Below are 12,629 nucleotides of genomic sequence, written 5' to 3'. Positions count from 1 at the left end.
AGGGTGTTTATTTGGAGATAAAGCATGCTGGAGGCATCTCACCAGGAGACAGTGGAATAGCCTTTCACTGAATTGACCTTCAACAATTTATCTCTTGAGAAGTTAAATTTGTTTAAGATCAATTGGGGGAACTTTTAAACAAATAACAGAAGATATAATCAACATTCAAGCTGAGACCATTTCTTCCAACATGGCCAATATATTTGAGGGTGTTATTGCTACACCCTGGTGTAACTGTTGAGGAAGAGATGGCACACATCTTATTCCCCAGGAGATTCTTATGTTCCAGGAGGGGAAGAGATATGGAGAACACATGAAGTATGTTAAGGAGAGTTTCTCATTTCTATAGTAGTACTGTATATTCCATTCATGACTTGTAGTAACAAACAAATTCTAAATTGATTTTTATAATAGTTTAAAAAATCATAAGATGATTTAAAGCAGAGGAATTAAAGGAAGGATTATCCCTGTTTTACCCCCAATCTCAAAATAAAACATAATCATTCACCAAAATATTTCATATCTACATTTCTGGGGAAAGCATCTTTGAAAAAAATGGTTTAAAAAAAACTATGTGCCACCATGTGTATGAGTGCTTTTTCTTAATTTGAGAGCTGCTCAGAGATAGAGAAAGTTCTCGATAGGCTTCAGATTGACTTTCTTTTGTTGTGTCTCTCACACAGTAATAGACAGCTGTTTCCTCTTGTTTCAGGCAGTTCATTTGCAGATACAACTGGCTTTTGGCATTGTTCCTAGAGATGGTGAAGCGTCCCTTCACTTTGTCTGGGTAGTAAGTGGAAGGAGGTGAGCAATTAGTTATGTGGGCCACCCATTCTGGTCTTTTCCCTGGAGCCTCTCTGACCCAGTTCATCCAGTAGCTGCTGAAGGTGAATCCAGAGGCTTGGCAGGAGAGATGGAGGGACTCCCCAGGTCTTCTCACATCTCCTCCAGACTCCACCAACTGGACTTGAGATTGGACACCTAAAATGAAAGGAGTTTCAGTGAGATCTCCTGTACAGACAAATAGCAAATGGAAGGAAACTTTATGTAGAGGGAAACAATTACCTCTGAAAGATGCAAGTAAGAATACCAAGGTTAGCCACAGGATCATTATGGAACCCTCTAATAAATGGAGGGGAACTGACAGGAGAGGATTCAGAAACTTGTACAAATTTTGTGTTGTTGGGTATAGCCTTAAAAGAAAAATCAATAGACTCCTCTAAAAGGGAAATTGTGTCTTGATTTGCATATTGGTTGAGATAAAAGAGCTCCTCTGGTGCATTTATCCCATAGTTTTCCTTGCACACTCCTTATGCGGCAAGAGATCTATGAATAACTTTCCAGGCTTGTCAAAACTGAAGGTATCCTTTAATTAGAGCAATTAAACAAAAGCCTTAAAAAAGTCTCTGCTTGTTAGAATTGGTTCAAGGTTACAGAGGGTGAATATGCACTAAGAATTTTTGAGAAAGATACTTTAGGTACAGAACATGAACGGAACAGCACATATGTATAATAAAGATTTTATAACAGGAATAATGGAATTACAGAAACTGAAGGGACCTTGGAGTGTTCTAATCCAACCACCTGCTCAAGCAGGAGACCCTGTTTCATTTAGCACTTTCTTCTTTTTAAACTTTCTCTTCCTGGGGTACAGCTCAATTGTAAAGTTCCAAAGTATATCTTTTAGAAATCTTATAACAATTCAACTCTGATCTTATAAGCTCCAAGCAGCCTCCTCCAGCAAAGTCTTAATATTAATTCTGTACCTCTCCCTTCCCACTTATAGCAAAAGATTTTTTTTTTAATTCCAATGTTCAGAAATCTTTAATGACCCCTTGACTTTAATTTTCAAATTTAATTACCTTGATGCCAAAAAGGGTTTTTCGGATTTCCATCTGATATTTCCATAGGGAAGGAGAGTGAGAAAAAAAAACTTTCCCTTTTAACTTTCTTCCACCGCTTTTTATGATCTTCTTTAATGAAATCAAGTTTCCAGGGTGTTTAGATGTTATTTGTTATCCCGGTTCAACCAGTAACTTTCACTTCAAACTTCCTCCTGCACAATTCTTATCCAGCTGAAGGCTTCTTTGTGGTGACCATTGCTGACTGCTGCTCCACCGCCTTCGGAAAAGGGAGTTAAACCAGCTGAGGAGGGGGGTTGCGATTCCCCCAGACCCCTGCCTAGCTCTCCCCTATCTTCAGCTACCTCTACAGGGTAACTATAGCCTCCAAATCCAACTGGATCAGGGGCACTCCAGCAGCGAGCGCGGCAGAAACCATGCATGATCACGGATTCCTGCCACCGCCAAAGCCTTGCAAACTGGAAGTCCTCATATTATGCCATTTTATTTAAAAAAAATTACAGACAAAAATTAAGTTTCATAGGGAGAATTATCCCCTCCTAAAATGTGAAACTTACATAGCTACTTTCAGTACCTTATTACAGAAATAACATAAAAAATTGCCATGCCTCCAGAATGAGAGAATGATACTTCTTGTATTCCCTACTGCACCCCCACTGGATGCAGAGACCATGTGGTTTCATGTGACAACACTGTCCCCCAGTGTTCAAAGTGAAGAGGTGAGGAGGCACCTTCCTAATTCTCCAAGGAGATTGTCCAGATGTTTCCTCAATATTTGCATGGCAATTGGGATGTTAAAACAATGTTAATAAGGTTTAATTTCTGCTTTATGGCATGATACTACATTTCATACAAATTGATAACTGTGTAAAGAGGCAAACTGAAGCTGGATTATTCAAACCATCTTCATTATTTTACATTTTTTTCCAAAAAAATAAATAAAATACTAACTGGACATAGAACAAAAGAGTCCTAAGATTATAACTAGACAGTTATCAATCATTGGCTTTGGGAGATGGGGAACATACCTTCCATTTATCCCAGTAGTAAATAATATAAGAATGGTGAACCATAGGGGTTTTTGTTGTTGTTGTTGTTAGTTGTGAAGTCATGTCTAACCCATTGCGACCTCATGGACAACATTCCCCCATGCCTTCCTGTCCTCTACGGGAATAGTGAAGTCCAAAAAAGAGAGATAGAGGGAGAGGGAGAGGGAGAGGGAGAGGGAGAGGGAGAGGGAGAGGGAGAGATACAGATACAGATACAGATACAGATACAGATACATGCCCACAAAGGTTGAAGTCAGCAAATCTGAGAATGGAACTACAATTCCAATAAAAGAATAAAGAATTCTTACTAAGGAATACAACTTTGTATTTCTAAAAAATTCTTGAGAGGACTTTGCCAAAAGCCCCTCAGGGAATTTGCTTATAGTTTTCTTTGCACAGACTTTACACACATGATCTTCAAATAAAGTTAAATACTAAGCCATGCCCTCTGTTTTAAAGTTGTTCCTTTACAAATAGAATTGGTTTTGAGAGATGGTAAGCATTGCTTCCATTTATCCAGGTAGTATATAATATAGGAACTGTGAACCATAATTGCCAAGTCACAAAGTCAAACTCCAGTCACATTGTGAACAAAAAGACTCTGAGCTTAAAGAGCATAATAAATAACTCTTTTTGTATTGTTCAAATGATAATCTTTGTTCTACATCAGTGGTTCTGAAGCTATGGTCCATGGACCTGTGCGGGGAGGCATAATGTTGTCACAAAGGGTCAGTGAAGGCTTGAATAAATGCTATGGTTTAAATCTTAGGTCTTTTTGGTCCATGGGCATGATCCATGGGCACAGAAAGTATTTAAAGGTATTGTTTATTCTATTGGGGGGGGGGTGGACTTGAGAACCACTGTTCTATATAATTTGTGCTAAACCCAGAAACACTTTCCAGTGAGGATTATAATCTCTCGAGAAGTTGAATTTATTTGAGATCCATTGAGGGAACTTTTAAGCAAATAACAGAAGATATAATCAACCTTCCAGATGAGGCCACATTTGTGCACAGCCCACCTCTTCCATCATGGACAATATTATTGAAAGTGATATTGCTACACCCTAGTGTAAGTAATGAGGAAGAAAGGGCGCCATCATATTCCCCAGGAGATTCTTATGTTCAAGGAGGGGGAGAGAAGTTGAGAACACATGGAGGATTTTAAGGGGAGTTTCTCTTTTCTATAACGATGTATTGCGCCCACATCTTGTGGTGATGAACAACAATTAATTCTCATAATAGTTAAATAGGTCATAAGAGGATTTAAAACAGAGGAATTAAAGCAAGGATTTATTCCTTTATTTCTTCCAATCTCAAAATAAAAGTTGATAACCACCCACCAAGATTTATTTAATATCTACATTCCAAACAGACAACTTTGAAAATCATATGATTCTTTAAAAATATGTGCCTTCATCAGCATGCTTTTTCTTAATTTAAGAGCTGCTCAGAGATAGAGAAAGTTATTGACTGGATTCAGGTTCATTCATCTCACTGTGTCACTTGCACAGTAATAGACAGCTGTGTCGTCTGGTTTGAGACTGTTCATTTGCAGATACAGCTGGCTTTTGGCATCGTCCCTTGAGATGGTGAAGCGTCCCTTCACTTTGTCAGAGTAGTCAAGATTTGAAGACCATACATATGCCACCCATTCCAGTCCTTTCCCAGGAGCCTGTCTCACCCAATGCATGCCATAGCTGGTGAAAGTGAATCCAGAGGCTTGGCAGGAGAGACGGAGGGACTCCCCAGGTCTTCTAACATCCCCTTCAGACTCCACCAACTGTACTTGAGATTGGACTCCTAAAAAGAAAAGAGTTTCAGTGAGATCTCCCGTATACAAGAAAAGCACACGGAAGAAAATTCTATATAGAGGGAAACAATTACCTTGGAGGGATGCCAGTAAGAACACCAACTTCAGCCATGGGGTCATTTTGGCTTTCTCTAATGAATAGAGAGGAATTGAAAGGATAAGATTGGGGAAAGTGCACAAAAGTTGTGTTGGTGGGTGTAGCCTTAAAAGTAAAACTGACTGTCTCCTTTAAAGGGGAAATTGTACCTCAATTTACATATTAGTTGAGATAAAAGAGCTCCTCCCTGCATTTATCTCATAGTTTTCCTTGCATTCTCCCTGCAGTGATCTTAAGTAACTTTCCAGTCTTAAGACAACTGAAGGCATCCTTTAATTAGAACAATTAAAGCAAAGCCTTGAAAATGTTCACCACTTTTCAGAATTGATTCAGGCTAACAAATGATGAACATGCACTAACTTTGCACTAAATACACAATATATCTGTAGACTGAGTTATACTAACAAAATCTCTTTGTACTCTTCCACAAAGTCAGGTTCAAGTACAGTCAACTCAGGTATGCATTTATGATGAGGATTTATATTTAAAACAGACACACAGAGACATACAGTATGTGTGTATGTATTAGAAGGGCTATGGAAACAGTAGAAACTAAGACAGACTAATAAAGAATGAGGAAGGTAAGGTGAGGTGAGGTGAGGAGAGGAGAGGAGTGGAAAGGAAAGCAGGAAAGAAAAATGTAAAGAAAATAAAAATTCAGAAAGAGAAAATGAAAAGAAATAGGAAAAAGAAATGTCCAATTCCAAGTACATTACCTTATTAACTTTTACTTGATGATTTCCAAAAAAGCTCATTTTTCTATTATTCTATTTTTTTCTTACCATCAAAACCACAAATTTATTTTTTGAATTTCATACAAATTTCATATGATTTCCATTCAACCCTGAAGATAGATTTTCTTTCTGATTAAAAAAAAAAGCTGGTTTAGTCATCTTCCCAAATTCCTTCCTCCTTTCCAGCTGTTCCCCCATTGTGGGTGGTTTCCAGCCTTTCCATTTTTGAGCTTATAATACACTCACTGCAGTTATCAAAGATAAAATGACTCTGTGGAGCCATCTTGTCCCTGCAGCCAGCTCTGTCAGCCAAGGAATTTCAGTTATAGAGTTCATGGAGAGGAACCTTTTCTTCTGTAGCTCCAGTTTGTGGCCCATTCTGCCACCAGAAGTAAGAACTGCCTCCATTCTTTTGGCCTTGGAGAAGAATATCAAAACCAGGCTTGGAGTCAGAAAAGGATTGTTCAGTGCTGGAAGTGATTGACAGAGTAAGAAGAAAATCTCATTCCTTTGAGACGCCTGTCCCCTCATTCTAGATTTTATATAATTTTATAGTTCCAATTGCAATTTAAGCAAAATTTCTCTTTTTATCTATCGTTTTATTGTTTGAAAGTTGCCCACCGTTACCTTATCATTGAGAGAAGCAGCAAATGAATTCAACAAGCAAGCAAATAATAAAAACGAAGTTCCATGACTTTTCTTGTAATTTCCTGTCTATTAGTCCCCAAAAGAAAACCCCTCTGTTTTCAAATGTGCGTTAGCTTTTAGAAACTTCTGGATTATTGTGTGGATTTGTATCCATGAATTTTGAGCTATTTTGTATGTTTGCTTCACATGATCAATTGTTCCTTCATTTTGTAACCATGTACAGAAAAATATTAATTATCTTTCCAGATTATACTTTCTCTGTTGAAAATATTTTATATCTGTCTGTCTGTCTGTCAATTTCATGGTAAGGATTATATCCTTCTGAGATGTGAAATTTTAACATGAACGTTTCACTGAACTATTACGAGATAACATTAAAAAATTGTCATGCCTAAGGCAGCTAAAATATGACAATATCTAATGAGAATTTTTTCCCTACCCCACCCCAACAGGGTGCATAGGCCATGGAGTTTCATGTGATAATATTGCCCTCCCCCCATGTCAAAAGTCAGGACAGGACCTATCTTCCTATTTCTTCAAGTAGATTCTTTAGTTTCAGAAGTTTCCTCAATATTTGTATGGCAGTTTAGATATTTAAACAGATGATCATATAGTTTCATTTACTGCCTTCTGCCACAAAAGTATTAAAAGTTTACAATTCATTCCATGTAGTAGTAGTAGTAGTAGTAGTAGTAGTAGTAGTAGTAGTAGTAGTTGTTGTTGTTTTCTATGAAGCCAGCTCACTTTGTAAACGGGGAAGATGAAACTGGAATATTCAAACCATTTTCATTATTTCACATTTTCTTCTAGTAAACTCTCTAAATGGACCTAGAACAAAAGAGTCAGAAAGTTTTCACTAAAAGGTGATCAATTATCAATGAGTTATTAGGAAATGGAATGGGAAGGAGGGGAAGGGAAGGGTAGGGAAAGGAAGAGGAGGGTAGGGCAGAGAGATGAGGGTTGAGGAAAGAGGAAGGGAGAAGTAAGGAGAGGAAGGGAGAGAGCCTTATATTGCAGCTTCTGCCCCCTTCCTTGGTTTCACACTGCTTAAATTATTAGGAGTTTTAAAGCATCCTTTTTTATTCCATAGCTACCTTTCTACTGACAGTGGAAGGTATTATTATAAACATATTTAAATTTTTAAATATGTTCTTTTTGCCCACTTCCTCTCTCTCCCTTCCCCCAAGGCATATGTATGTGTGGAAAGAGAGAGAGAGAAAAAGAGAGATAGATACAGATACAGATATATGGGCACAAAGGTAGATGGCATCACATCTGAGGTCTGATCTATACATCCAATAAAAGAATAAAGATGTCTAACTAAGAAATACAAATTTGTTTCTCTAAAGATTTCTTGAGAGCACTTTGCCATTTCTTTTAGGATTTTTCTTTTCTCTCTGTCTCTGTCTGTCTCTGACTCTGTCTCTGTCTCTGTCTCTCTCTGTGTGCGTCTTTCTCTATTTATCTATCTCTTTCTAACTATTCCACTTTATTTTTTTCACTCAAATTTTCTGGCTTTTTCCCTTCAGTTGGAAAACAGGCTGCACAGAGGTGATACAAAGATCAGCTCCTTCCTTCTGGCAATTGTGGCATTTTTCTAAGGTTCCTCTCATTAAAAAATACAGTCTTTTGGCACTAAACTGACTTGCAGAGCTGTTCTGAGAATGGTAGTTTTTTATCCAAGTTTCAGTTTCATTTTCTCTCACTGTTTGTCCAGCACAGTAATAAACTGATGTGTCTTCAGGTTTGAGGCTGTTCATTTGCAGATAAAGCTGGCTTTTGGCATTGTCCCTGAGATGGTGAAGCGTCCCTTCACTTTGTCTGAGCAGTAAGTATTTGAAGAAGTGTCTATGAATGCCACCCATTCCAGTCCTTTCCCTGGAGACTGTCTCACCCAGTGCATGTAGGCACCACTGAAGGTGAATCCAGAACCTTGACAGGAGAGACGAAGGCTCTCCCCTGGTCTTCTCACATAACTCCAGACTACACCAACTGGACTTCAGATTGGACACCTAAAATGAAAGAACTTTCAGTTTAATGCATACAACAATTAAAAGGAAAAAAATTCTAATGGTTAAGAAATAATTACCTCTGAGCATTAATAGAAAGAACACCAAATTTAACCACAGGAACATTGTTTCTCCCTCTAATGAATGGAGGGTAATGGATAGGAGAGGATTCTGGAAAATGTACAAACTTTGTGTTTGTGGGTGTCGCCTGAAAAGGGAAACCCTGGTCTTTAAAGAGGAAATTGTGCCTCAATTTACATATTGCTTGGGATAAAAAGAGCCCCTCAGGGCACTCGCTCATAGGTTTTTTTGCAACCAGTTTACACATATAATCTTCAAATAATGTGAAATAATAAGGCATGTCCTTTGTTCTAAAGTTGTTCCTTTGGTAATAGAATTGGTTTTGGGAGATGGTAAGCATTGCTTCTATTTATCCAGTTAGTATATAATATAAGAACTGTGAACCATAATTGCCAAGCCAATTATCTCCCGAGGTTTTGGGAGATGGTGAACATACCTTCCATTTATCCCAGTAGTAAATAATATAAGAATGGTGAACCATTATTTTTTTTGTTGATGTTGCGAAGTCATATTCGACCCATCGCAATTCCATGGACAATGTTCCTCCAGGCCTTCCTGTCCTCTACCATCTTCTGGAATAGTCAAGTCCAAACAAAAAAGAGAGAGACAGAGACAGAGACAGAGACAGAGAGAGAGAGAGAGACGGACAGACAGACAGACAGACAGACAGACAGACAGACACAGATATACATACATACACACAAAGGTGAGAGGCAGCAGATCTGAGGATTGAACTACAATTCCAATAAAAGAATAAAGAATTCTTACTAAGGAATACAACTTTGTATTTCTAAAAAATTATTGAGAGGACTTTGCCAAAAGCCCCTCAGAGATTTTGCTTATAGGTTTTTTTGCACAGACGTTACACATATCATCTTCAAATAATGTTAAATAATAAGCCGTGCCCTCTGTTTTAAAGTTGTTCCTTTACAAATAGAATTGGTTTTGGGAGATGGAAAGCATTGCTTCCATTTATCCAGGTAGTACATAATATAGGAACTGTGAACCATAATTGCCAAGTCACAAAGTCAAACTCCAGTCACATTGTGAACAAAAAGACTCTGAGCTTAAAGAGCATAATAAATAACTCTTTTTGTATTGTTCAAATGATAATCTTTGTTCTACATCAGTGGTTCTGAAGCTATGGTCCATGGACCTGTGTGGGGAGGCATAATGTTGTCACAAAGGGTCAGTGAAGGGTTGAATAAATGCTATGGTTTAAATCTTAGGTCTTTTTGGTCCATGGTCATGATCCATGGGCACAGAAAGTACTTAAAGGTATTGTTTATTCTATGGGGAAGGGGGACTTGAGAACCACTGTTCTATATAATTTGTGCTAAACCCAGAAACACTTTCCAGTGAGGATTATAATCTCTCGAGAAGTTGAATTTATTTGAGATCCGTTGAGGGAACTTTTAAGCAAATAACAGAAGATATAATCAACCTTCCAGATGAGGCCACATTTGTGCACAGCCCACCTCTTCCATCATGGACAATATTATTGAAAGTGATATTGCTACACCCTAGTGTAAGTAATGAGGAAGAAAGGGCGCCATCATATTCCCCAGGAGATTCTTATGTTCAAGGAGGGGGAGAGAAGTTGAGAACACATGGAGGATTTTAAGGAGAGTTTCTCTTTTCTATAACGATGTACTGCGCCCACATCTTGTGGTGATGAACAACAATTAATTCTCATAATAGTTAAATAGGTCATAAGAGGATTTAAAACAGAGGAATTAAAGCAAGGATTTATTCCTTTATTTCTTCCAATCTCAAAATAAAAGTTGATAACCACCCACCAGGATTTATTTAACATGTGCATTCCAAACAGACAATGATTCTTTAAAAATATGTGCCTTCGTCTGCATGCTTTTTCTTAATTTAAGAACTGCTCAGAGATAGAGAAAGTTATTGACTGGATTCAGATTCACTTCCTCTCACTGTGTCTCTCGCACAGTAATAGACAGCTGTGTCATCTGGTTTGAGGCTGTTCATTTGCAGATACAGCTGGCTTTTGGCATCGTCCCTTGAGATGGTGAAGCGTCCCTTCACTTTGTCAGAGTAGTAAAGATTTGAAGACCATATATACGCCACCCATTCCAGACCTTTCCCAGGAGCTTGTCTCACCCAGCTCATTTCATAGCTGCTGAAAGTGAATCCAGAGGCTTGACAGGAGAGACGGAGGGACTCCCCAGGTCTTCTAACATCCCCTCCAGACTCCACCAACTGTACTTGAGATTGGACTCCTAAAAAGAAAAGTGTTTCAGTAAGATTTCCCGTATACAAGAAAAGCAAACGGAAGAAAATTCTATATAGCGGGAAACAATTACCTTGGAGGGATGCAAGTAAGAACACCAACTTCAGCCATGGGGTCATTTTCGCTTTCTCTAATGAATGGAGAGGAACTGATAGGAGAAGATTGGGGGAAGTGCACAAAATTTGTGCTGGTGGGTGTAGCCTTAAAAGTTCGACCAACTGACTTCTTTAAAGGGGAAATTATGCCTCGATTTACATATTAGTTGAGATAAAAGAGCTCCTCTGTTCATTTATCTTATAGTTTCCAGTCTTAAGACAACTGAAGGAATCCTTTAGTTAGAACAATTAAAGCAAAGACTTGAAAATGTTCACAACTTTTCAGAATCGATTCAAGCTAACAAATGATGAACATGCACTAACATACACAATACCTCTGTACATGCACTAACATACATAATATCTCTGTAGTCTGAGTTATACTAACAAAATATTTTTGTACTCTTCCACAAAGTCCTTTGTACTCTTCCACAAAGTCCTTTGTACTCTTCCACAAAGTCAGGTTCAAGTACAGTCAACTCAGGTATGCATTTATGATGAGGATTTATATTTAAAACAGACACACAGAAACATACAGTATGTGTGTGGTTTATTATAAGGGTTATGGAAATAGTAGAAACTAAGACAGACTAATAAAGAATGAGGAAGGTAAGGTGAGGTGAGGTGAAGTGAGGAGAGGAGAGGAGAGGAAAGGAAAGCAGGAAAGAAAAATGTAAAGAAAATTGAAATTCAGAAAGACAAAATGAGAAGAAATGGGAAAAAATAAACTCCCAATTCCAGGTACATTACTTTATTAACTTTTACTTTATGATTGCCAAAAAAGCTCATTTTTTTCTATTATTCTATTTTTTCTAACCATCAAAACCACAAATCATGAGAAATTTATTTTTTGTATTTTAAACAAATTTCATATGATTTCCATTCAACCTGAAGATAGATTTTCTTTCTGATAAAAAAGCTGGTTTAGTCATCTGCCCAAATTCCTTCCTCCTTTCCAGAATGTTCCTCTATGTGGGTAGTTTCGAGTCTTTCCATTTTTGAGTATATAACACACTCACTGCAGTTCTCATAGATAAAATCAGTGATCCCCAACCTTTTTGACGCCGCAGCCCAGTACCGGCATCAGCTGGACACCCGGCCCGGTACTGGCATCAAGTGGGCGCCGCCATCTTTTTGATGAAAAAGTGCTTCCGGTGACCTCACCGGAAGCACTTTTTCGTCAAAAAGATGGTGGCGCCAGCACTTCGGTGAGCTTTTTCGGGTAGAAATGGCTTTCTACCGGAAAAGCTCACCGAAGCGCTATGCCATCTTTTTTGATGAAAAACTGCTTCGTGAGCTTTCTACCCGGAAAAGCTCACCGGAAGCACTTTTTACCAAAAAAGATGGCGGCGCCCAGCAACCAGAGGCCCATGCGGACCGGCGGTTGGGGACCCCTGGATAAAATGACTCTGTGGAGCGATCTTCTCCCAATGGGACTACCTTGCCCCACTCTCTCCAGTCAGCCAAGGAATTTCAGTTAAAGGGTTCATGGAGAAGAGCCTTTTCTTCTGTGGCCCCAGTTTACGGCACATTCTGCCCCCAGAAGTAAGAACTGCCTCCATTGTTTTGGCCTTGGAGAAGGATATGAATACCAGGCTTGGAGACAGAAAAGTATTGTTCAGTACTGGAAATGATTGACAGGGTAAGAAGAAAATCTCATTCCTGTGAGACACCTGTCCCCTCATTCTTGATTTTATATAATTTTATAGTTCCAATTGCAATTTAAGCAAAATTTGTCTTTTTGTCTATCATTTTCATAGGCTGAAGAGCAGCTTCTATCCCAGGGCAGTAGTTCTGTTGAATTTTCCTGTGTAGTGCAGTATTGGTGCGGTGTCGTGGGGTTTCAATTCAATGTGTGGACTGTGATGGATGTGTGTTTGTGTTTATTTTTATGGTCATGATGTGCACTGGAGATGATGTTTGATTTCATTGTACAAGGTGCAATGACAATCAAGTAAAGTAAACAAAACTAATTTTATTGTTTG

General features: G+C 38.4%; 1 gene segment (V, D, J or C); it reads right to left on the bottom strand.

Moving 5' to 3' along the window:
• Positions 1-10,200: 10,200 nt before the first annotated feature.
• Positions 10,201-10,668, bottom strand: LOC113430963 (immunoglobulin heavy variable 3-48-like). The segment is given in 2 exon segments: positions 10,201-10,538; positions 10,623-10,668. Coding segments are annotated over 2 exon segments (384 nt in total).
• Between the last annotated feature and the right edge of the window lie 1,961 nt (positions 10,669-12,629).

This window comes from Notechis scutatus, chromosome Z (genome assembly GCF_049901735.1).
Source record: "Notechis scutatus isolate UNSWTSFEM ecotype Mainland chromosome Z, rNotScu1.2, whole genome shotgun sequence".
Taxonomy (NCBI): Eukaryota; Metazoa; Chordata; class Lepidosauria; order Squamata; family Elapidae; genus Notechis; species Notechis scutatus.
This window is presented reverse-complemented; position numbering and strand designations above follow the sequence as displayed.